Source organism: Tinamus guttatus, unplaced genomic scaffold, assembly GCF_059628265.1.
Source record: "Tinamus guttatus ecotype Peru unplaced genomic scaffold, ASM5962826v1 Tinamus_guttatus_pri_ptg000451l, whole genome shotgun sequence".
In the NCBI taxonomy this organism is placed as follows: Eukaryota; Metazoa; Chordata; class Aves; order Tinamiformes; family Tinamidae; genus Tinamus; species Tinamus guttatus.
The window spans coordinates 1-24,552 of NW_028288985.1; the positions used below are offsets into that span (position 1 = coordinate 1).

The window sequence follows — 24,552 nt, forward strand, 5'->3', positions numbered from 1 at the left end:
AAAAAAAATACAAGTAAAGATGAGGCCACCAGTGGAGTTCCTGACGGACCTCTTTAAATCTCTGAGAAAGAAAATCTTTCCTGGAGGGCTATTAGCCTTTAATTGTTGATTAAGTAATAAACCAGAAATATTTACTGCTTTTGATCTTGCAGATCCACCCCCTTTTGAAGAGCGAGCCCAGTTTTAGCGGGTATGCCACTGGAACTCATTACTGCACTTCCTCCATCGGCACTAGGCAGCAGTAGTTCATGAACCACTAAAACCAGGTGTTTAATTTCAGTACTTAGATCTCTGTACCCTAGAACCTCTAGAAATCTCTTCCTGTTACTACTGCAATCACTGAATAACCCATCCACCCAACAGTGGTCACAAATGAGCAGAGCATGTCCTCTGTGCAAATTTTCCATGTAAAACAGATGCCTGTTTCACCGCTTCTGAAAACCAAACCATTAAAAAATGGAAAAGGTGGCAAAATTAGTGCAGACCACTACATTTTGATTCTTTCTGTGTACCAGATTCCCCATAAAAAGTGTTTGGAGCTAATTTTTGCTCTCATCTCCATGGACATCCATTGGTTTTCAATACCAAAGTTGTTCCCTCTCTTTCTTCTCTTCAACCTTAACAGTCCCCACCCAAGTCTTGGCTTTCCTTCAGCCTTACCATAGAGCTGTTCGGCAGTAGGGAGGTTGTTTCTACCATCTGTCAAATTCTTTTTCTAAAGGGAAGAATGATAGTAACTGAAAAGGCACACAACAAATTTGAGAGCCAGTACAGAAGAGAGCAATCGGCTAGATCCATCTTTCTCGATACCTTTCAGACCAGTAGATCATGTCATGACCAGACACCAGATTTTCCTGCAGTCATCGAAAGAAAGGAGAAAAGATCAGGAACTGCAGAAATGGTCATTGAAGGAACAGTGACCAGGAGACAAAGCCAAAAACAAAGCACCAGTGACACGATATAAGCAAAGTCATCCTGTCTTTAAATGAATCAGTGCACAGGAGAGCCCTGAATTGACAGCTGTGTGCTCCATGTTCAAGCAAGCTGAAACAGAAAGCAAAAGAAACCACCAATGAGGAGATGAAACATGCGGGAATTCTCCATTGCTCCTTAGTGGGAAGTAGCCCAGGAGTGCTGGAGAGCCCAACTTTCCCATCAGCTCAGAATTTTTCCTGATCAGCTGCAGAGCAGGAGCAGATTGCTGGTTCTTTCACTCCTAAAACAGTGTGAGATCCCAAGCAGTGATGGCATGACGTGGAAGAGAGCCAAAGCACGATAGCGTCTATAAAACTCCACATTAATTTTTTTCTATCTACTATGCATGTGTGGCCACTTTACCCTCTAGATGACGAGATTTATGGGGTATTTCCTTAGTTTTCGCTTTGCTCCTCTATACAGTGGGACTCGGCCTCGGCTACAGGAGCTGCTGCAGCTCTGGCTTCACCTCTGGCGTTTCACAACGCCCAAACGGACGCCGCCGTGAGGCGGCGAGCCGAGAACCGGCCTCCTCCCGCCCCGCGGCCTGGGCCTGCTTTGCTCACCCGTGCGGAGCCCCGGCCGGGCCGTGCTGGAGCGGGGCCGCGTGCTGCTGTCCTGCCCACGCAGGGGCGGCTCAGGGCTGGCTGAGGGCACCTGCACGGAGCCGCGCCGAGCGCGGGGCTGGCGACGCAGCTCTCGCCCGCCCGGCCTACGTTCAGCAGGGGTCAGAACCAGCCGGCAGCGCCGGGCAGCTCAGGGCGAGCCCGAGAGGCCGGTTGTGCGGCCTGCTGACCGCACGGCAAGCGCTCGAGGAGTCCGCGAGCTACCAGAGCTCCCGCGAGCCCACCCGCTCCCGCGAGCATGTGGTCCTCGTTACGGAGCATCGTGCGACGCGGAGGGGAATGGGTTGCAGCAGTGGGAACCGCTCGCTCGCTCCCCCCTGCAAACTTGCCCTGCCAGCCGCGTGCCAGAAACGCAGGAAACCCATCCAAGAGGGGCACTGAAAAGCCATGGGGAACTGGCAGCGCCGGGAGAGGAAGGGGTGGGGAAGGACCTGGGGAGAAAAAGTCAGAGTTTTTAGTGTGGAATAAACATGAGGATTTCAGTTTTGCTCTCGGCCGTGTGCGTCTCGCCCTGGGGAGCCATCTGTGTTGCACTGCCCTCTCGTGCCCGCTTTGAAGAACATCTCCAAGGGAAAAAAGAGTTGCGAGCAATGGTATTGGCTGCTCCAGGATGCTGAGCTTACCCCTTGGGCATTTTTGACCATTTAGTTATGAATAGAAACATATTGAATACAGCTGCCACCTGGAGACCTAACTTCTTAAGTGTCCTTTGCAGGAACATGTCCTGAATTCGGAATTAAAAGAGTTAAAAAGAATGAAACAACCCTTTCCTTCAGGCATCCCATCTCAGGGTTCCCAGCCAGCCTCAGTGAACTTATTCATGGTTGCCTTTTAAAATATTGCAAAGTTCTATAGCCAAGACCTCAAAACCAGCCACTGGCACTAAATTTAAGCACTGGCATTTGGACTTCTGCATTTGCAGTGTTTTTCTCAAAATGTATTTGGCATTTGCAGTATTTTTCTCTGTATCTTGATATGGGGAAAAGATTGCTTGGAGACGGGCACAAAAATCACCTCCCGCTCTAGCCCTCACTCCCCTGCTCAGAGTGCAGTCCGCGGGTTCGCAGCCCCGAACGCGAGCACCGGCCCAGGCACTTTGTGATCCTGCCATTAACAGAGCACAAGGGAACGGAACTGGAAAACCAGCCTGCGGAGCAGGAATGTCATGTGGAGGGAAAGCAGCGCAGGCCTCCAGCGGCAGTCAGACTGTAAAGAAGAGAGTTTAAGAGGCCCCTCTGTACAGATCCTGCAGACACGCTGTGTAAACAGGGCTGCCCGGATGGATTTAAAGTCACCTCCGCAGAGTCATGCCTGGATGTGCCGGGCAGCAGGAAGGAAAGCGCCTGCCGGGAGAGGTGGAAGCGTCGGCGCTCCCGTCAGCCTCACACATGGACCCACCACGTGGCGGCCCGCCCCAGTGCCAAGGCTGATGCGGAGGGTCCCTCGCCCCAGCTCGGCCTTCCCGCCTCGCGCTGATCGTGTCCCTCTCCCTGCTCCGGGATGTTCAACACAAGGTCCAGCTGCCACAGAGCGCCCAGGGCCCCCTCATCGCTACGATACGCTGCCACCGGGCCTGGGCTGCAGAACTTCGGAAGCTGCTCTGACACTAACCTTTTCCACAGGGAGATGGGGTGGGCACATAGTTAATGAAGTCCCGCAGACACTCGTGTAGGTCAAAACACCGCTAGACCCATGCCAGCCTGAAGATAGTCAAATCATCTGTTTACACTTGATAATGAGATCCAGACAAGCCTCGCTGTATTCAAGCTGGCTCTGATATCGATTATTCAGAAGAAATATCTAGGTGTACTTTGACACAAAGTCAAATGGAAGCTTAAAAAGGGCAGTTGCAGCCCAGGAGATTGACAAGAGCGGTTGCGAAGCCGGCACACAGGAGGCCCGCGCCGCGTGCCGCAGCCCCTCCGCAGAGCAGCCAACTGCTCCACTCGCGCTACCCTTCTCTCCGCAGTCACGCGTGCCCTTTCCAGCCCCTCTTCAGCGTGCCGGCCGACCCCCGTAAGAGGGAGAAATGTCCGCTATTTACCAGACAACACTAAACTGCCAGCTGCCTTCTCCAAACTGAGTTATTCCTAGGCTTTGTGCCAAGGTCCCTGCCCATGGCAGCCCCAGCTGCTCTGTGCGGCTCAGACAGCCCATCCTGATCCACTGCTGCCATTTCTCCGTGCTGCACCCTGCATGTTCTTGCAGACCTCCATGCCTGACCCGTTTCCCTTTTCCTTTGTCCTCCACGCTTTCCCCCTTTTCCTGCACGTTCTCCTCCAACCATTCCCCCTTCTCCTCACCCCACCAAAGCAGATCAGTTCATGTGTGAACACTTGGGGAGCCAGTTCCGAGGCTCCCACCTGCCTCCACAGAAGGCCTTTCCCTTCAGGAAATCAGGATATTTTATCAATATCCTGATAAAACCGGCCTTTGGGGGAGCGAGAAGCGCAGGGACAGCCACCCTGCCTGCTACAGACAACAAGGGATGCAAGAAGAAACACTGCAGACACCGTGCCAGATCTGCCGAGAGCCCCGCGCTTCACAGATCCGAGGAAACAGCAGAAGAGCCCGTCTTGCTGCGACACTTTGGGGCCTTTCCTGTAAGAAAGGAGAATCCAGCACGTATCAGAACAGATAATATCAACAATAATGACTGTAAACACCCCAGGAAACAAAGGGGCGCGTGCTCGTTCACGTTTGTGTCACCAGCGTGGCGAGGCAGCGCCGGAGCGGCAGCCCCGCGCGGGTCCCGCAGCACCACCAGGGCGCGCGGCCCTCTCGCCGCCTCAGGGACGTGTGGGCCCCGCGCGCCGCTCATCCCGCAGAGGAGCTCCCCGCGGCCGCACAGGGACCCGCCGGGCGCCTCGCAAACGTCATCCACAGAAAATAAACCTTCCGATCGGGGGGAAAACAAACAAGCCCTACATCCCTGTGTTATTTAAAGGAAATAAAAAATGTGTCCATGCTTTCATGCATACATCACAAATGAAAAGCTAAAGCGACAGATGTGAACTTTTTCTTCCTCTTCCCTACAATTTTATTGTTGTTCCTAACAATTCTTAAAAACCAAACAAATAGGGCCCCCCTATCCACCACGCAAAGGCGGGTGTGCAGGCTCAATGACTCAAGGAAGGCTCAATGGCTCAAGGAAGGGGCAATTCCGGGTGTCACATCTCCTGGCAAACCCAGATCTGTGTCACTAGCTCTGCGGAGCTGCCCCAGCGCAACAGGAGGTGCCAGCCACGCCAACCCACCCTGTAAAACGGCCCCCAAGTCTTATGGAAGATGCTTTTCTTTCTGCACTTAAATAATAAACTGCTTGTTTATATGCAGTGCCTGAAAACTGGAATAATTCACCTCTCAGCTGGTTTGAGAGAGCTCAGAACCGCTCCCTCGCAGCGGCGGAGCGTCGGGAGGGCACCCAGCCGCGGGGGCGCGCGGCCCCAAAGCCGGGGCGTGAAGGGCAGGAGGTCCCCACAGCACAGGCTGGACCAAGGCTGCACTGGCTGATGCAGCTTCAAGATACGACCAGGTCCGAGTACGTCGGAGACACTGTGCTCCGTATCCAAGGGGAAAAAGCTCTGACAGGGAACGCGCATGGAGAAGCGGCCCCCACCCGCCCCTTCCCGGGAAAGGGCAGCGCCTCCCTCCTGGGAGGAACGCATGGAGCAAGATGAAGTCATCTCCGAGGGGTCTGCGCGTGACCACTGAGGAAGGTTTGGTTGAAGCTCGAGTGTGTCAGACATGAGCATTTCTTTAAATACACTCAAAATAATCATTAATTAGTTGCTTTCAGTATTTTTGTGCGTGCATGCATTTTTAAGCTCAGAAAACTGTTCCATATTATTTTCCAACATATTTACATTGGTCCTGAGCACTGATCTAGCAAGGAGAGCTTTTAAAAGACAAGAATTTGAGTGTATTTTTTGAATCTGTAATTTTTGTAAATTTTTTTACATAATACAATGTTAACACCTCCTCTAGCAGGACCTCCAAAAGCACCTATGTCTGAAGGGGAGAGTTAACATGAGGTGGCAGATTCCTTTCCCCAAACTAAAGTGGCAGCATCTGCAGGGTGGAATCCACCGTCCAACCGCAGCACAGGCAGCATCCCCCCTTCACACACTATTTTTTCTATACAGAAAATGCCATTTACCAGGTAAGCATTCAAGCATCATATTCTTGGGTTTTGTTTCTGTTTTTTTACTTTCTCACTAAGACATCTTCTGATGCCAAGTTTGACCATTTAAACAGGTTTGGTTCTTGTTTTTTTTTTGTTTTGTTTTGTCATTTTCATGCATATATATATATTTATATATATTTACAGAAAGGTCTCCCTCACATTAACCTTATGGAGAAAGCTCCCCTCATAACAATGCAAAACTACACAGTCCTACACAACTGTCCTAGCAAATACACACTGCTGGGAAAATTAAACCTATGTTTTCCATTCCTCTTGGATAAATAGTAGTGAGGCCATTTATTGAGCCCCACACTAAATCTAGGAACTCGGAGCAGTGAAAAGGGTGACTTACCGGAACAAAAACGACAAGCAGGAAACGCGATTCCTTTTCTCTTTTATTGATACTGCCAAGGTGACCACCTTTACGCAGGCGAATTGCTTTCCTACAAACACACTTTTTGCATTAATTTGGGAGTAACATTTTGCCCTCTGTGCCTCCTAAGGTTACCCAATTAACACACAGTTATGTTTTTAATAATCATTTTCCACATTTCTCTCTAAGAATGCCATTGGCTTTTTTCAGATCTGTGTAAAGGTTACTTGGCAAGAATACATGCATATGACATTAAATGGAGACCAATCCACCACTAAAAGGTAATGCACATAAAACATAATACAGTACTTCGACGTCATTTCAAATAAATACCCACATACAAATGTAGTAATTTTAAATGCAACAATATTTCTTATGAATCAATACTGTAACAGAAGTTGGAAATATAAGTCCCCACATCTAGGAATAACAATGCTTCTTCCAGCAAACAGAAAGCTTTTACCCCCTGACAATATTATTTCAATTTGTACTTTTTTTGAGGAGTGGGAAGGCTTCCCCCCAGCAAGTACCAATTTAATCCTCCACGTGAGCCTCAGCAAGCGGTGCCGAGCGGCGGGCACGGCTTGGTGACGCGCTCTCCGTTTCTGTTTCCTGAAATTACAGTGATTAGATACAACATGCAAGAGAAGATATTAATGTCCCGCCTTTCACATTTGCAAACAATACTATGGTTAACTGCATCCACCACCAGACGAAGCTAATAACATCAGTATTCCCATTACACCCTCTGCACCGTAACCACAAATGTGTTAATACAGCTTGCTCATTTGTTCGGTATGAGCCCATTTGGTTCCCAAAGTGTATTCGGGTTGGTATAGGCTTTTTTTTGTTTGTTTATTCTTTCTCTATACCCCTGAATTTGCAAGAATTTGCATGATGAAATATCATTGACTAACAGAATTTTTTACAATTTCTTGTATATATAATCTCTATAGCAAGACTACCCATTAAAAATGTGCGAAAGGGGAGTTCACTTTGCACTTATTGCTCCATGTCTTGACTAAATTCCCAAACAGCCGTTCCTTTTCTTCTTGTATAGGCTAAGCTATTCTAAGATTCTCCCTTAAAATTATTAAAGGCACTACTGGCAATAATTAATGACAGAAAGGCGCTGAAATATAACACCCTATCATTGACAACTTTAGAATTTTTCTTTCTAAATGTACCATAATTTGGCACAATAAAATGAAAAAGTAACAAAACAATTCCAATTTGGAATTTAACTGGTACAGTTGTATAAAATTCTGTTAATCAATAATACTTCAACTTCCTAAAACCCAGGAATTCTGGAATTTATAGGTAACACTACTTCTTTAATATTTTTCAAGTGCCTATTACTGTTTTAACCAGAGCAAAGTCAAGTTTTCTTCTTGTTACATTGAACTATTCCTAAGAATAATAATACAATATGAAAAAACCCCAGAATTTGAATACCCTGGATTTCTTAATGAACATGGCAGTTAAAAAAAAATCAGTAATTTAAACATATAAAGCTTAACATTTCATAATAAAAAAGCTGCTGAAGCACAGCACACATATAGTTTAGCAGAGCTCATGGTTTTTGTTGAAACTCTTTCTAAACACAGTCTAGAGCCCCCAAAAAAGTCTCTGCCACATGCTGATGTAGAAATCAACAATCACAAGCCCAAATCTGAGAGAAACTATGAGCACAAACCACTGCATCTATATAAACTCTTCTACATAAGGAATTAAAGAAGCTAAAGTAAAATATCAAAATATCAAAAGTGCACAGGTTTAACAATCAGATAAAAAATGAGCATCTGCAATGAAATAGGAAATTCCCCCATCTGAACATTTCTAGTAGATCATAAATGAGTATGGTGATCATTACTTTTGAAGTAGGTTTCTTCAGCACTTGTAAGTTTTCTTACTGCAGCAGCACTTATAGGTAAAGCTTGTTTGTTTTATAGCTTGAGACATAAAGGAGAGTTACGGGTAGCAGAGAGGAAAGGAGGTTTTTAAGGTTAGGTAGGGTCAGATCCATTCTTTGTGCAACGGGCTACCACTTTTAGCCCCAATGAGAGGCTAAGAATGCTGTTGCACTGTTGGAAAGGCCTTCTCCAGGGACTACTCTACAGCTGAAAATGGAAAAATAAAATAACATTAGGAAAAAAAAAAACAGTATTTATTTCTTAATTAAAGAACTAACATCTTAATACCCGGTGCTGCGCAAGCCCCAGAGCGGGTTAGTTGGCCGGGTGTGTGTTAGGGCGGCAGCGGCGCCGCGCGCTCGGCGCGAGCGAGGCTCTGCAGAAAGAAGGGTTCTTACAAGTACTGAACGAAGCTGCGCTGCTCGAGCGCCGGTTGGCAGCAGTGAATGTGCAAGAGGCTGTCGGCGAAGCTCTAGGTTCCCGAAACATGCAGGTCAATGTGTCATGCAGGCCAGTGCACAGAACAGAACCGCTGGGAAGAGCCTGCAGGCAGAGGTAGGCGACGGTCCCCATGCGACATCCCGACCCACTGAGAGTGCAGCCAAAGACTTGCACCAAGCCAACGACTCCAGGAATTGTTAATCAAGAGCTACAAGCCTCAGTCTTAGACATAGTCACTATCTAAACATACAAACAGCAGGACCAGGGCACCATTGCTCATTTCTTTCTATGACATTGTACTCAAGGAAGTTAAACTGCAGCCTTGACAAGACCAAACAGCAGTCAGGCTTCTTGGCTTTTGTCTTTTTGTTTTAGTTTGCTTTTCTTTTAAGATCCACAGAAATGAAGATGCAAATGATTACTAAACCTGTTGTGCTAATAGTAAAATTGTTCATATTTGGAACTGAACAGGTGGACTAGACTGATAGTAATAGTCACTGATGACACTGAAATCTTTCTATAAAGTTCCAGTTAGCTCAAACAAAATCCTAACAATGAATTCAAACTCTTGAATTTATCTTTCTGCCATTAGTATTTTGTGACAATACTGCTATCAGAAACATGGAAGTCGTGAAAATTGTATTAAAGCTCCCTACCATAGCGGAAGCAAGATGAAAGCTGTTTCTATTGGCGCAAAAAAAGCCTGCCTTTACAAGGTAATTTTGAATCACACATGATGCAGGAATGATAAGAATAAAGGCCTTATCGAAGATTGTGCAGCAAAGAAGAAAAAACCAGGATTGAAAACTCTTAAAAGATATCTTGTATCTAAAACATCAAGCCTGCTACTTAGCAATATTAAAGCTCAAATTCAGGAGAATTCAATTTAAAAAAAAAAAAAAAAAAAAAGTAATACTAGATGCACAGAACCTAGCTGCTAAGGCCAGAGTGGCTTTTTGTTGAACTCTCTCATGCAGTGATGTTTGGGCAATGTATCAGATTCAAATCACTGGGGCATTTTCCCCCTTCCACACTGGCAAACGCAGGCCTGGCATTCGAGCGTGGCTTTGGAACGTCTCCCAGCCCTGGAGCCAGGTTTCCAGGATCCCGCCGGATTGCCTTAGAGCGTCAGGGCGGGAGTTTCAGGAGGCTTTGAGCCCGGCCAACACGTGGGCGGCCAAAGCCCCAGCGGGTTCCCTGCCCTGGGCAGGGGCCGTGCTCCGAGCGCTGGGCCTCTCCCGACTCCTTGGAGGGCAGGGATGGCAGGGAGCTGCTCCCTGCGGACAGGGAAGGGCAGCGGGAAGGGGCAGAGCGGCCGTGCAGGCACTGCCCTCCGCAACGCTACGGGCAGCCCAACGACGCCAAGGGCTGCAGAGGAGCAGGGCTTTGCACTGAAACAGTCTGAGGCTAGGCACTTCAAAACTGCTTAAAAAAAAAAAAAAAAAAGCTCCACAAATTCTCCACAACTCTAGAAGCGACGTTTTTCAATCCTGTATGTTTATCATGTATATAGGCACCAATTATGAAGTACACTTTTGTATTATTGAATATACTGATATCAAGTGGCTAAAAAGGCCCCTTAAAAGTTCAATAGCAGAAAAAGGGTTGTTTGCTTGTTTTTAAAGATTAATATGTATACTAAACTACTCCAGAAATACTTAAGCAGGATGATCTGGTTAAATTTCCTGTGCCTATAATGTAGAGCCCTGCAAAACATGTGCTTGCATAAGGAATGCAGTATCTTCTGTATATTTAAAAAAAAAAAAAAAAAAAGAGAAATCAGAGCTCTGAAATATTATCCTATAAAGATTAACACTGAAAGCTGAGAAAAATTGTTTTGTAGCTGACAATACTAGGTCACAGTCGCATTAATTCTACACAGATATGTTGTGTGGCTACAGTAATATGAGAGATTATTTTTGAAGTATTATGCTGTAAGGAGCAACAGAAGTCACAAAGATCCTTTCAGGACACGATACTTTTCCACAGCATAACTTCTTGAAGTGGAACTGTCTACCAGGTAGGATCCGAGTTCTCAAAAAACTAAGTTTTATATCAGATGGGGTAAATATTGCATATTTTCTAATATAAATGTGCAAGTTTTTTTCAGGCAAACCCTCTGAAAAGAGGAAAGCAGAATGTAAATAATGTATCCTACCATGTTTTTCCAGCTTTTATAGTTTATAAAAGCTTTAGGACTTTGGTCAGTGGTGGTATGACAGCAAGACTTTAATATCTGCCATAATAGGCAAATTAATTTTGGTTCCAGTTTTGAAATGCTCTGCATTTCTAAGACATACTTCTAATCTTAACATTTGCTTTTCACCACTTCTTAAGCCACACTAACAAGGGAGGTTTTCTGTTTGTGTCTGCCTGTGAAAGCATTTATTGAAGTATACTGCAACCCTGGAGAAAGGATCACATTTGTGCTATACAAACTACAGTTAGTAACACCAGATAGAGTATATCAGGTATACACTTTTAACACTTACCATAAACAGCAAAACCCATACATGTTAATTGTGGAAAAAGCTAATTCCTTTCCACTATTAACTTGTTAATAGCATCCCCGTGCTTATGAATTAGTTACAGTTAAGACCACCATAATACAATTCGTATTACCTGGTTTAACAACATACTAATACAAGTCAACTCACTGCGACATTAGATAGTGGGGATTTACGCTGACCGTTACAGCATAAAGATGTATAATATGTTTCTTCTACACACCTCTCCTAGTCACAATAAATTTTATATTTCTCACTACAAAACACCTGGTTATTAAGGACAGCACCTTCAGAGCGGTCTGCACAGGACCGAATATGACTTACACTCGGGTTACTGCTCTTGGCTTTGGAGGCAGATTTTGTGCGCACCCTTTTGGACTGCTCATGGTCCAGCTCCAGGTGCTCCAGGCGCTGGGTGAGGGCCAGTTTCTGCTGGATGGCCATCCGCAGCAGCGAGTTCAGAGTCTTCTTCTCATCTTCGGCCGCCGCAAGCTGCCGCTGCATCTCATCCAGCTGCGTGACGTACTCGTCACATCTGCAACGAAACACATGGCTCGTTAGCCACGCTGCTCCCAGCTGCAAGACATGAAACGCTCGTGTCCGCAGGCGTGGGCACAGCCCCCAGGTTTGCAGGCGTGGGCACGCGCGCCGCTGGCCCAACGTAGAGAGGCCCAACCAATTTGCACCAGGGCTCTCGCAAGGCCACGCGCAGCGCTGAGGCTCACACCTTTCGTATGGAGCATCATTAACAGCATCCCTGGAAAATGAAGGGATGGAGCCTGGTATAAAAGTACTCATGTCAAAAATGAACACTGTACTCTAAAGCTCCCCGAGAACGTCAGATCCAAGCTTTAGGCTGGAAATGGAGTCAGAGAGGAACTATAGGAAGAACTATAAAATGACCCTTCCTAAAATGATGATTAAAACCATCAGATCATCTAAATTTCATACATTGATATTTTAGACAGTGTCCAGTAAAAGATTTCCAGTGGTGACTAAACAGCCTTTTTAAAGAGAAGTATCTTTCATAATTTCACTTTAACCTACTCTGATTCCTTATATAAAATGCTATAGTTACTATTTTATTACTGTTTCGTCTACAGTAAGTGGCCATTATATAATTGGTTCCACTATTAAATTTAATTTTGAAACAATTAACAAAGGAATGGCATGTCATGGGAGCGCTGCAGGGGAGGCAGTATGGATGCCTGCAAGCTGCTTGATCTCCAGTCCTTTCCACGGAGTGTGGAAGCTACTGAACTTGCACAGTGCATCATGAGCTATTTTAAAAATTCGGGTCCCATGTAAATGCAGGTTTGCTGTACATGAACACTATACTTAATAGGTAAAGAAATAAATTCTGATCGACACCTACAGGTCTTTATAATGGCTGCATCTGTAATATCTGTAAAAATGCAACATAAAGCAAAAATAGAGGTTCCTTTTAATGTGAAACCAGAAAAGCCTCTGACTTTAAGGGAGATTTATCATCCTTAATCAGCATAAAATAGACTTGGGGAAGAGGGGTGGGACACAAAACTGCATTCACATGCAGGTTCGTCAGCTGTGCTTATAGGACCAGGTATCAAAATTTTCTCCCCTGATTTCCAGGATTAGGTCTTCATTCTCATCCTATTTGTTTGGGAAGGGAACAGGGAAAGTGAATGTATATTTCTTTGAACACAGTGGAGAATATACAGCTCAGAAACATTCATATAAAGCCTGCATGGACTACATCAGCAGTGTGGCTTAGCGTGGCAAAAGGCTTTGAATTCAAGGCCACTCTGTGGGTATGTGTTTTTAGGTTTCCCTTGCTTTGCTTGGCGCAGACAGAGGACTCCTCTGGGCCAGGACCGGAGCGCAGCGAGGCCGCAGCCTCCCGCCTGCCGCGGTCTGTCCCAGCCCCGCCAGGAGCGACACCGGCGGCGGCAGGAGGAGGGGAGCCGGGGCCTTCCCCTTCGGAAGGCAACGGGGGAAGCGAGCAAGGCCGCTGCAGTACCGCAGCGCAGGGACCGCGCACAGCCTCGCTCGCGTCCCCCAGGCCTCATCGCTCCGCGGTTCTGGAATCACTCAAACGCCTCTTGATCCAAGGCAGTCACTTGCACCAAAGCTGATAGGTGACTGGTAACACGTCAAATGCTTCTCAGCATCTCGCAGGCAATAAAGTAGTTTGCAAGGGAGCTCAGCTATAATTAAAGGCATAATCTTCATTCCGAAAGGTTATTGTAAAAGTCGTTACCTCATCAAGCTCTCTGCCAGCATAAAGGCTTAAAACATCATATGACTCCCCTTAAAAATGACAAGGTATTCACTAATTTAAATACCAAAATTAGCATTTCCCATTTATGCTTCTTCCATTACAGCTCCAGCGCAGGGAGCTTTTCCATCCTCTTCAAGAACCCTGTGTTTTCAGCAGCATCCACACAGTTGCCATTTTTACTGCACCTCAATAACTATTTTCTCATCTGTACAACAGGAATGGGTAGAAATAAGAAGCATTAACTTGTATGAATGCACGAGGTGCACCCTGAACCTGCTTTCCTGGACTTTCAGTCATGGGAAAGGATACAGAAATCAAACCAACCAACCCTCACCTCGCCCTGTCAGAGGGTCACAAATGCCGCACGCTGCAGAACTGAGCACCCCTTCCCAGCACAGGAACACCGGGAGCTTCCAGGATTCTCCTGGAAGCCAATGCAGACTCCGCACACGCAGACTGGGATTTGCCCCCCTTGCTCCCTGCTGCTCTCTGGCTTCCAGTTCCTTTTTCTCTAGTGCAGAGGGGGCCTCCCTAAGCACTCCAAGAGGGCACAACCTCTCGCGCTACTTCACCTTAACGCGTCACTGCGGGCAGCCCTAGCAGCGCACTTGGGCTGACGTGTGTTTTGCTGCTTTGCAGATGCAACAGCAAAATATCTTTCCTGCTTATAATGTGCAAAGGAAATTCTCACCTGTATAATACATGCAAAAACACTAGAAGGGCAGAACACTAAATGTCTTTGTATTAAAAACACCTTCAAAAAAATAATTGAGGATTATGCTTTAAAGAACATCATTAAGTTAGCATAGGTCTGTTGTGCTTTACACATTCATGTTTCTAAGTGGGTACTGAACAGAAAGCTTTGATGTTGCTTATTTACTAATCACTGGTCATTAATAGCAACAAAAGTAGTTGCTAGTAGGAGTTTCAGTAAACATTAGCTAGATTAAAAGACAAAACCAAAAAGCCACCAACTAAAACAAGTGCCTACACAGGGTAAAAAATATATATGTGTGTGCGCATATCTGTGTTTCTGTGTGTGTGTGTGTGTGTGTGTGTGTATATACACATACACCTCCTGAATGTTGAATATAATGATGAGAAATTAAAACGCTATCTGGAGCCAAGTTATCCTTTAAAATATGACAATGAGGTTGTCTCCTCTTCAAGGGCTGCAGGGCCACTGCTTCCTACAAAACTCTGTCCTACCTTATTTCTGCATACTTCTTTTTAAGCTTTAATATGCAAGATATTTTATATTTTATATTGAACAAAGATTTGTACTGGAAACAAGAATGATGTGACCAATTGCATCTGGATATAATGCTACTTCCTATCTCCTCTGTGATCGGTGTGAGGGCTAAGACAATTCTCCAAGCAGGAAATACTGCTAGACAGAGATGTGACTGCAGGAGGCTCCTTGAGAGAAACATCAACTGCTTTAACTCCTACCACAGGAGATTAAGCTGTCAACCTACATTAGAAATTAGAACACGGCGGATCAAACTCCCCATTTTTCTTCTTCAATAAAAACTGGGGAAATGTATTAGCAGAGCGGCAGTTAAAATGCAACGGAAATGAGCACTGCCCGAGCTCGGCTCTAGGGGATATTAGCCACCTGCTATTTCACACAGAGCCTCTGCATTATAAATTCACATTACAGGGAGATTTGCAAACTCCCCGCACTGTGGAAAGACCTCACCTGCAGAGAGTGGCACATCGATACCGCTGCAGGGGAAACGCGGGGCGGGAGGTGAGGCCGGGGACGCGCCGCAGCCAGGCGGCCTGGCAGCGCGGGGGAACCCCCCAGCGCTGCGCCATGGGCTGGCATCTGGAGCCAGCCCACTTCAAAGGTGACCGACACACGGCCGTGCCGCAAGCTCAGCTCCCCACGGAAAGGGAGGCTCCTTACTCGGTGCTCGCGTGGCCAGCTGGGCTCTCAACAGGGCAACTGTAAAGCAGCTCTTCCCATTCCCATGGGCAACAAAACCCAGACCGGCTCCATGACAGGAGCTGGCATTTTCGTTATTCTGAGTATTTCTACAGAGCCACTATCTTATCACAGGAACACAGTCTGTGTTTTACGTGAGCGTTTCCAGACTTCAGATGGAAGGTGTCAAGGCACACAGGGATTAGGGGAGGCCATGGCTGCTTTACAAAATATCTGGGAGAAGAGGTGGAACTGATTTTTGCCACCCAGGTCCAGGGTCCATCTACCAGGGGCACTCACACTTGGACCTCAATACATCAGGCATCAGCATTTTGATTGCCAGAAGCACTAAAATGGGCACTTTAGCCTTGTAAGTTTTGGAATTGCCTTAAAACTCCTCATCGAGTCTGTGGCCAACTTCCTTAGTTCCTCCTGGCTACAGAATGATGGCCACAGTGACCTTGTGTTCTTCATCTAACTATTTCTGAGGACCAGCTCTGCTATTCTAGCACTGAGATCACAGTTTTCAACACCCATTTCTGGCCGCTGAACCTGACTGCCTTTGCTCTGTTGTCATTCCCGGAGTGCTCTGGAAGTGCCAGATTCAAGGGAACTCTCCAAGCACTGACTGGAACCCTATGGTTTTACTCCCTCCTTCCTTGCTGAAAAGTTATATCAACTTTTAGCTTAAATTCCAAGCTTTTTTGTTTTTTTTTTTCCTCTCGTATCTGTTTTAGTACTCTGTTTTTCTCCAAAATCAGTTTTAGGAGCTCTCTTACTCTTGCAGGCTTCAATGACGAATGCTTATAGGCAGTCTAGAAACACACAGTGATCAACACAAAAGGAGGAACCTGTGCTACACTCCCACCCCAAATCATCAGAAAAGAGGACACTGACTGCAAGTTTCACTCGCAGCACTTGGGCAGAGCTCGCTCTCTGGCAAAGGAAGGAATCGGACTTTCATCTGACAATGCTTCAAAGAAAGATACATTAAATTTTCTCAAATTTGTTATTAAAACCCTCTCCTCACATTTAAGTGCAGCTTTATACTGTTCTACATAGAAGCCTTTTTATTTTGTTAACCCTCTAAATGGTTGTTACAATATTTTTAAACCTATCATAAAGTACTATGGGAGATAAATACTCTTACGAGGAGACCCCAGCAGCAGCCTGGGGCTCTGTGCTCCATTATGCTCCACTCTGAAGTGACCTCAAGGCCACCAGAGAGACCTTCCCAGCTTGGGACCTCTCATGTGCTGCTGCTATTCCCTTATTTGGGGCCATTAACTTAGGTCTTTGGTTACATTAACCTCAAAAAACGCTCAACAAAAAGCTTGAAAGACCCTTGATTCATGTATAATTTCAAGATAAATACTTGATAAAAGGATCTCGGTGAAATGAATTAACTAAAAATCTCTGCACTTTACATTTGCTTGTATTAAGAGACACAGTAAAAACTCAGAGAGAAAGCAAGGCATTTTAAAGACCTTCTGCCTTTTGAAAGCTTACATTTCAGATTTAACGCGAAAACAAAACAGTTACCAGTTGATATTATACAAGGGAGCAATTACCTATGGAGAATTTTTAACAAAAACAGCTTGTGAGAGCTGTATTTTCTTGTTCCAACTTGCAGAGATTTATTCTTTCGACTTCAAGCTCACGCACACCCCGGCTGTCACCGTAGCAGACGTTCTGGGTGTGCTTTAAGAGTGATCCCTTCCAACAGGCCCCCACTGACCCCGTTCAATCTCCTCCTGTGTAGATACAGGTTCATCTGTTTTAAGTACCTAAGAAAATACATTCAACCCTCCTCCCGAAACAACAGCCACAGCAGTGTACTTTGTATGATGAGCTTATGAAACAATAATTTTCAAAATACTTTTTTTTTAAAAACCTGTTCCAGATAGCAGGTAAGAGAAGCCAGATGGCATCCACAAAAGAGAAGCACGACTTCACGTCTTGATAACAAACCTGCAGCCAAACTGCCTGTTAACAAGTGCAAACCTGCTGGACAAAGCAGAACAAAAAATGTTCAATTTCTCTCGGCATTTTAAAGGCAGAAGTGATTGCCTTTCTGCTAGTGCACAGAGAATTTACTCAGAAACACCAAAGCCTTGGAGTGTAATGCACTGGTACATAAATAGCTGCTGAAGTCTAATTAAGCAGATAAATTCCACTTTCAGATTTTAATCTGGCCCAAGTGCTCTTGTCTGTTTGTACATACAATAACAACACACGTGTGTTGACAAAGGAAAGCTGCACTTGAACAGTGCAGTTAGTGCCTGCACTTCTCTGCAGTATGCATGTAACACAGTACTTGTCTTGATAAGTTTTGATTTATTCCTTTGTATCACAGCTTAATTTCAGGCTCAGTGTTATAAAAAACAATGCGACAGTCTCAACAGCAGCCTTGTGCTGGGAGCTATAATCTGCAAGCCTGCCTTTGTCTCCAGGCTCAGGTCTGCAGTATTTTCGTTCCTTATTAAGGATAGCTGACAGTATTGTCAAATTAGCAGGATTAACCTACTTTAAAACGGAAATTAGGTCAGTTACTATTTCCATGGTCAGCCAGTATTGTTTCAGCTTCTCTTGCATCCTACAGAATGGGAAGTTTCCTATGGAAAATACAGATCTGTGTGCAACAGCCAGCCCCATCCCAGACCAACACACACATGTCTCTGCTGACACAAACCTTTTGGCCAGAGGAGAAATCAGACCTGCTAGAAACTGTTATAAGCTGTTCCTTTATCAGGTTGTTTACGATGAATAATTTAGGAATAATTTGGGTTCTTAAATACTTATATTTGACTAGCACCTAACAAACAGGCTGCATGTGATTTCCAAGGATCTCCTCCCCTCAGAACGTGCCTTCCAAGTCTACCTTACTGAAGCAACAAATACTTGGATGAAACAGCTGCTGACAGCAGAGAAACGCACTCAGCCTACAGCCAAGCTACTGATCTTCTCTGACTTGAGAAGCAGTATGGATTTACCTGCAGAAACAGTTTTCAGCTGCTATTAGAGCACCCGATGCACAGACGCGGCTCCCTCTGAAAGCTCCCGCGCCGCAGGAGAGCGGCGCTCGCTCCGCAGTGCCTGGGCAGCACCGCGGACACGCGGCGCGGCGGCGCTCCAGGCCCCGCGGCACTGCGCTTGTGGCAGCGGGAGAGGGGGCACCCCGGGAACGAGGCTGGGGCCAGGCGGAGAGCAGGGTCCTGCAACGACCAGCGCACAGAAAGTGCCGAGCGCGGAGGGCCGAGGCGCTGCATGTTGCACCCCCACGTTTTTGGGACCTCCTTGGGTCAGTCTGCTCCTGACCCCCCGTTTTTTTCACTACACTTATTAGATAAAGCATAAGGTCAGAAATGCAAATTATTCATTTAGGCAGGAGAATTTGCTGTGCGCAGGCAGAGCCCATTCCCACTCCCTCCAATTTCACACAGCTCCCAGCAAGAACCCAGCACAGGGCTCTAAGCCGTTCACCCTCAGCAAAGTTTTTATTCTGCCTCCAATTTCCCTGTGCCAGGGAATCCTCCTAACTCTCCTCCCAGTAAAGGAAAGCCTGACCTCCATATGATAACACACTACGAGAAAAGCAGAGGGACAACTATCCCTCCGGCATTTCTGTTACAGTTCTTCCTCTCGAAACCACTTTCAGTCACTCTCTCACTTTTGCATTGTGGCAGGAAAATTAACATGCAGGAAAAACATACTGAAGTTGCATATAACGTAGCTAGCTACCTGCGCTGAGGAAAGAGAACTGAAAGTTAACAGCATGCTGCTTCCTCTTTCCTCCTAGCTGACCTAAAACGAACAACAAAAACTGCAATTTGTGCATATTAATTACATTCCATACACAGAGAGCTGGGGAAGGAGAGCAAGACAAATCCCAATAGTGCAGGGCATCGTTTTCTCTGGAATCACAGGTTCACAGGAGTCTGTCTGTAACATTTCTTGGCATTTGCTTCTCCCTTCCATTCTCACGCATGTGCAAGGATATTGCGGAGAGCGACTGCTTCACAGGAAGCCCGAGATTACTCAAGGCACATGAGAGCTGCTGCAGAGCCGCCCTGGAGGACAGAAAAACCTCCCCAGTGCTCATAAACACCCTGCGATTCCTCATTGGGGTCACTTCTAGCAGATGGCAGAAGGAAAATCTCTTCTGTTTAGAATGAACTTGGGCAGAGCTGGAGAAGAACCGAGTGGCGCCCGGGCAGCCCCCGCTGTGCGGGGAGGTGTCCCCGTAGGGGCGAGGGGAAGGAGCGGCCGCGCCGGCCGCGCTCTCCTCCTCGCGCTCTACGCAGTGTGTGCAGCACACAGGCAAGCCAGTGCCACCAGGGCTGCCTTTCGCAATGGCAAACTGGGACTGGCTGCTTTTATACAAAGTTTTGCATTGGGAGTTTTGGTTTTGTTTCCAAGAATCACCTCCACATAGGTGCAAACTGAGCATTTCCTAGTTGCAAAGCAAATCTGGGTTTGGTTACAGGATCTCGTTTCCTCGGTTTTCCCTAGAAGCAACGCGCATGTTTCCAAGAGGCAATCAGCGACGGCAGCAGTAGGCAACACGCAGACCAAAATGGCATTTACCCCTTGTGCAGCACACAAGCTCCAGCAGGTCCATGCTGGGTAGTCACAGCACAAAGTGCAGCTGGGAAGGGTGGAAGCAAGTTCTGAAGCAATCCTGATCAGTTCATGGGTAAATAAAATAACATCTGCAGGATGATCAACCTAACGACATCCATTAAATCTGCTAACAATTTTATTTGCCCCTGGATCACCACAGGTCAGTCAGAGCCACGCTGTGTTATAAATGCTCATCGAGTTATGAACGTTCCTTTTACACTGTTAAACACCATTCCTTTTGAGAGGCGAGGGCTTCAAGAGCCAGGGATAATCTGTCTCCCAAGTTTCTTCAGTAAATACCCCAATCCAAATGCTTGCTTTGAGACACAAAGCATTGCCATGAGCACAGCACAAACACACAAGCAACAGCCTTGGGAACTGCACCCTCCCACCAGCCCCGACACAGGCAGATATTCTGCTCTTCCCACACACCAGCCAGGACCGATGCATTTTGCAAAGAGCCTTCACGTGGCCACGCGTTCTTTACCTCGTAGCGAACATGGCTCTCAGGGAAGAGAAGGTCGCAGCGTCTTCTTTCAGAGCCTTCAGCTCATTGCGCAGCTTCATCATCGTCTCCGTCACCATGGCTTTCTCATTTTCATACTTGCTTTTCAGGTTGGCAAGGGCGACCTCCGCAGTCTGGTGTTCACCAGGGGTGGAAAGGTGGAAAAGTAGTTGTTAGGGCAGCCCTTCACACACTGAGCACCCAGCTAAGGCATTTCCCACGGCCATTCACGTAATGAAACATTTACTTAGCCCTGGAATGCTACACTCCTGGCCAATTTCCCTTGTGCAGATTAAATAAAAGTGCATTTTGAATACTGGAAAGAGATCAGATATACAGGGTTCCTATGCCCATTAACCAAGCAAATGACAGCAGTATCTAGGAAGTTACAGAAGACACATTTAGTGACACTTACCTCCAACTATTAAACACTTCTTAATTCAACACAAAATATAAAAAGGCTGTTTACTAGCTCTCTATTGACACATATTCAACAAAAGCTTTGGTAAGTCTTTAGCCTTCAAAGAGCATTTTGTGTATCTTCTATTTCAGAAGCCTCGTACATGAAAACATGAGCAAAAAAAAATTCAAGCATCTAATTATTTCTTTTTTCTTCCTCTTCTCGAGACAATTTCAGCTTGCATTGCCTTCCGAGGAGACATCATGTAGCCACATGATGTTCTCATGACAGTTATTTAATCTACTGCACTGCTAATGTGTACTGAGTGGGACAGTCCAGCCTCTGAGACAAGTTTGACTTTTGTTGCCTATTCTCTTTTGACCATATTCTTACATCGCACCCTCCTCTTGCGGACCTTTATTTTAGTAGGAAATTTGAGAGAGAAGAGGACATACATCAGGAACTATCTTGAGGGCAATTATCAGAATTCTTTCAAGTAGAAAATAATCACTAGCTCTTCATTTTAGGTTTCCTGCATTCAATATAATTTAAATAGACTCCAGACTGAAGCTATATTAAACTCAAATAAAAATTACTCCGTGATAAACAAAAGCCAAAGCCCTGGCATTCAGCTTCACAGTAGCACACTCGTGTGCCTCCAATGAAACCATTCCAGCTTCTCAGTCTTTTCACAAACCAGCAACTAAGGGCCTACTGTGTTCAGGGAAAGGCAGCACATCCCCAAAGATAAACTCTCATGACCTACTTCCCTGAGACTGTAACTTTTAGGCCTGTAGGCCCCTGCTTACCTGTTTGTTGGCCTTCAGCACAGTCCTTAGAGTTGCTATCTGTTCTCTCTTGGTGCTTAGCAGGGACTTCAGCTTCAGAATTTCTTCCATGAGAGCTTCCTTGTCCTTGTCTACTACTGGCCCAAGTTCTTGGGTGGCAACACGCTGTCTAGACAACTCGGTTGTTCTGTCCACAGCAGCCTGCAGGTGTTTGATCTGATCGCGTATTATAGCAATCAAGTTATAAATGTTCATGGGTTCCTTCCGAGGATCTGACACAGGAGATGGCAGAGATGACACTGGAGATGGGCTGCTGTCGCCGCTTCCACCCTCTGGCTTTCCTAGCTCTATAGATAACAGCCCCTTAGAAAGAAGAATAGGGGATTTTCTTCCCTTAGTTTCTGGACTGCTGCGTCCTCCTTTACCTTCCTTGTAGTAATCCAGCATCACTCTGTTTGGAGTTTCATTGTTGCACATGCAGACATGGTGATACAGATTGGCCAGTTCTTCACTGAAGGTGACTAGTTCATCTTGGGCTACACTGAGGCTGCCCTGTGTTTCTCCAGCAACGTCACTGACTTTCTTCAGCTCCTTCTCCAGCCTGGCCACCTGCTCTCTATCATGCCTACTGGATTTTTCTAATGAGGTGATCTTTTCAGTGAGAGCTTGGCTGTCAGTCTCATATCTGCTCTTCTCCTCCTCATACTTAGACTCACACTCCTTGTATTTAGCCTTAAGGTTTTTAAGTTCTTCCTTCAGGTCGGTAATCTCTGCCACAGCCACTTTGTATTTGCACTCTAAGATCTCCGGCCCATTGATGTCAACTTCATAATAGTCCCCATCTTCATGGCTGTCTCGCTCCTTCTCGTTGTCCAGGGCAGACTGACGTTCCTTGCTGACCTGGAGCTTCTTCATGGCGTTCAGGTTTTCCGTGAGCCTGCCAACTTTCTCATGCTGCTCCGAGAGGGCTCCGCGCGTATTTTCCAGCTGCTTCTGAGATTCCTGCAGCGTAGTTAACAAGTTCATCTTCTCTCTTTCCATCTGAAATGCATGGAAAGAGACATCTATTTACAGGAAACAATACTACATAAATGCTTTTATTTTATTGCACGGAAACCAAGTTAGCCACAGCAAAATCCATACAGTTACAGAAACCTAAACTCTAGCACATTATAGAAGAAGATAGTTTGGGAGCAAATGAAGTATCTCAAGCAAAGTGTTCTTCCCCAAATCTGTCATTTCCATTCCAAAAACGCAGTTTTATGCATTTCTTCCATGGTTGGAGGCCTCATAAAAAAAAAAAAAAAAAAAACACTCCTTTCAGCTGAGGATGAGCTAAAATTTACTATTAATTTGAAAATTGCTAAGAAAAATTTTTAAAAAAGCAAAGAGCTACTCAAAAGTACAGACTGAGTGATATTTAAACTTTTAAAGTTTTAATAACACTTTTGTCTTTAAAAAAAATAAAAGAAAAATAGAGATTTATCCACAAAGGCTTTTTCTTATAAAATTCATTTCTTTAATTATTTACAAAGTAATTTAAAGAGATTTCTAGGCAAAATAAATATGCACTTCAAACTCTCGAACCTTCTAGTAACACGTATATAACACAGAAATGTATTCTTAATCAGTGCCAAACATGTTCTTCGAATTAATTACTGAAAATCGATATTACATATTTACAATATATTTTCTCAGACACCATATGTGAAGAGGTGTAATTTCACTAAACAGGCTGTTCAACGTATAGTTGGCATTTCTATGAACTACATTACTGCAGGACTCTTCATCTTGCACAAGGTCTTCCAGGCGTTTACAAAAAAACTTTCTGGAAGATGAAGATGTCTGGGATGACTAGCATCTTTGGCAAAAGTACTTCAGCGATTGGTTACGCTTCTTGCTGCTAATCACCTCATATGTAGGCACAACATATACGGCAGAGAAAATGCCTCTGACACTCCTCTGAATATAGGACATGACTGACTTGTATCTTCTTTAGATCCAAAAAAAAAAAAAAAATTAACATCCTCAAATTCTCTCAGAGAAATCCAGAGATTTTACAAATATAGTTCAAATTCTATGGTGACCACATAAGGTAGTGAGAAGACTGAAATTCAGTCAGCTAGTTACTATTTAGAAGTACATAATTATTTTGGAAACACATTTACCTGTACAAGCTGTTGTTTCAGTTTCTGGATTTCAGAAATATTTAATTCGCTCAGAAGATCTGAAACCAGACTTGGAGCTGGAGGGAAGCTTTCATTTTTCTTGGGGGTTGAAGTGTTATTCTTGCCATTGCTGAGTTTGCTGAGGCAGTTCTGATCGAATCCATTCATGATCTCATCGTTATTGGGCTCTGTGGCTTCGTCGCTGAATTTCAGTCCATCCAAAGAGATGTTCAGGTGGCTGTTGTACATGGAGTCGTTGATGTTCATGTAGTGGGAGAGCTCCTTGCGAAGGTTGTTCTTCTGCTCGCGCTCCGTCTTCAGTGTCTCCAGGGCCTCCTCAAGCTGCCGTTCAGAGATCTCCTTCAGCCGAATGGCATCTTCCAGCTGGCTATTGAGAAACTCTGTCTCCTCTTCGAGCCTTTTGATTTCATGTTTCAGACCTTCAAACTCCACCTGGGCATATAGAAAGCGGAGAAAACTTTTAATGGAAATATCCGCCCGCGAGGCACCATGTAATTATATTTTTGTGTGTATATTTCACTTAGCATGGCAAGAGGGACTTTCTATTTTATTCAATTCCAAGAGTCTAGTTTCTGTACTCTGACTGCCTGCTTAATTCACTTTCAGAAAGACCAGGAATAAAGTTTCTCAGCGAACTGGTAAATGAGATAATCTACTCCAGCTTAATTAAGGTAAGTTGCGAGATGCAGTGTGCGATACAGAGGCACCATGAAACAGGCTTCCCCAGCATGTTATGCAAACTCCTTCTAGGTTTGATTAACAAATCCCCCGCCAAACCTTCCCACAAACTCAATCCAGCATTTTCAAACCCTGGGATCCCAAAGCTATGCACTATT

At 45.4% G+C, this 24,552-nt stretch overlaps 1 protein-coding gene across 3 annotated transcripts in view; it reads right to left on the minus strand.

The window, feature by feature from the left end:
* Nucleotides 1-6,169: 6,169 nt before the first annotated feature.
* Nucleotides 6,170-24,552, minus strand: part of BICD2 (BICD cargo adaptor 2) — a 75,904-nt gene continuing 57,521 nt past the window's right edge. The window contains exons 4-8 of one of the 3 annotated variants that reach the window (XM_088532036.1): nt 23,696-24,148; nt 21,549-22,568; nt 20,322-20,473; nt 11,391-11,556; nt 6,170-8,280 (exon numbers count right to left, since the gene is read on the minus strand). In XM_088532036.1, coding sequence (XP_088388162.1) covers nt 8,275-8,280; nt 11,391-11,556; nt 20,322-20,473; nt 21,549-22,568; nt 23,696-24,148 — 1,797 coding nt within the window. In that variant the 3' untranslated portion in view covers nt 6,170-8,274. Of the gene's footprint in view, nt 8,281-10,204; nt 11,557-20,321; nt 20,474-21,548; nt 22,569-23,695; nt 24,149-24,552 lie in introns of those variants that run through there. The other 2 variants (XM_088532035.1, XM_088532034.1) reach the window with 2 other exon arrangements.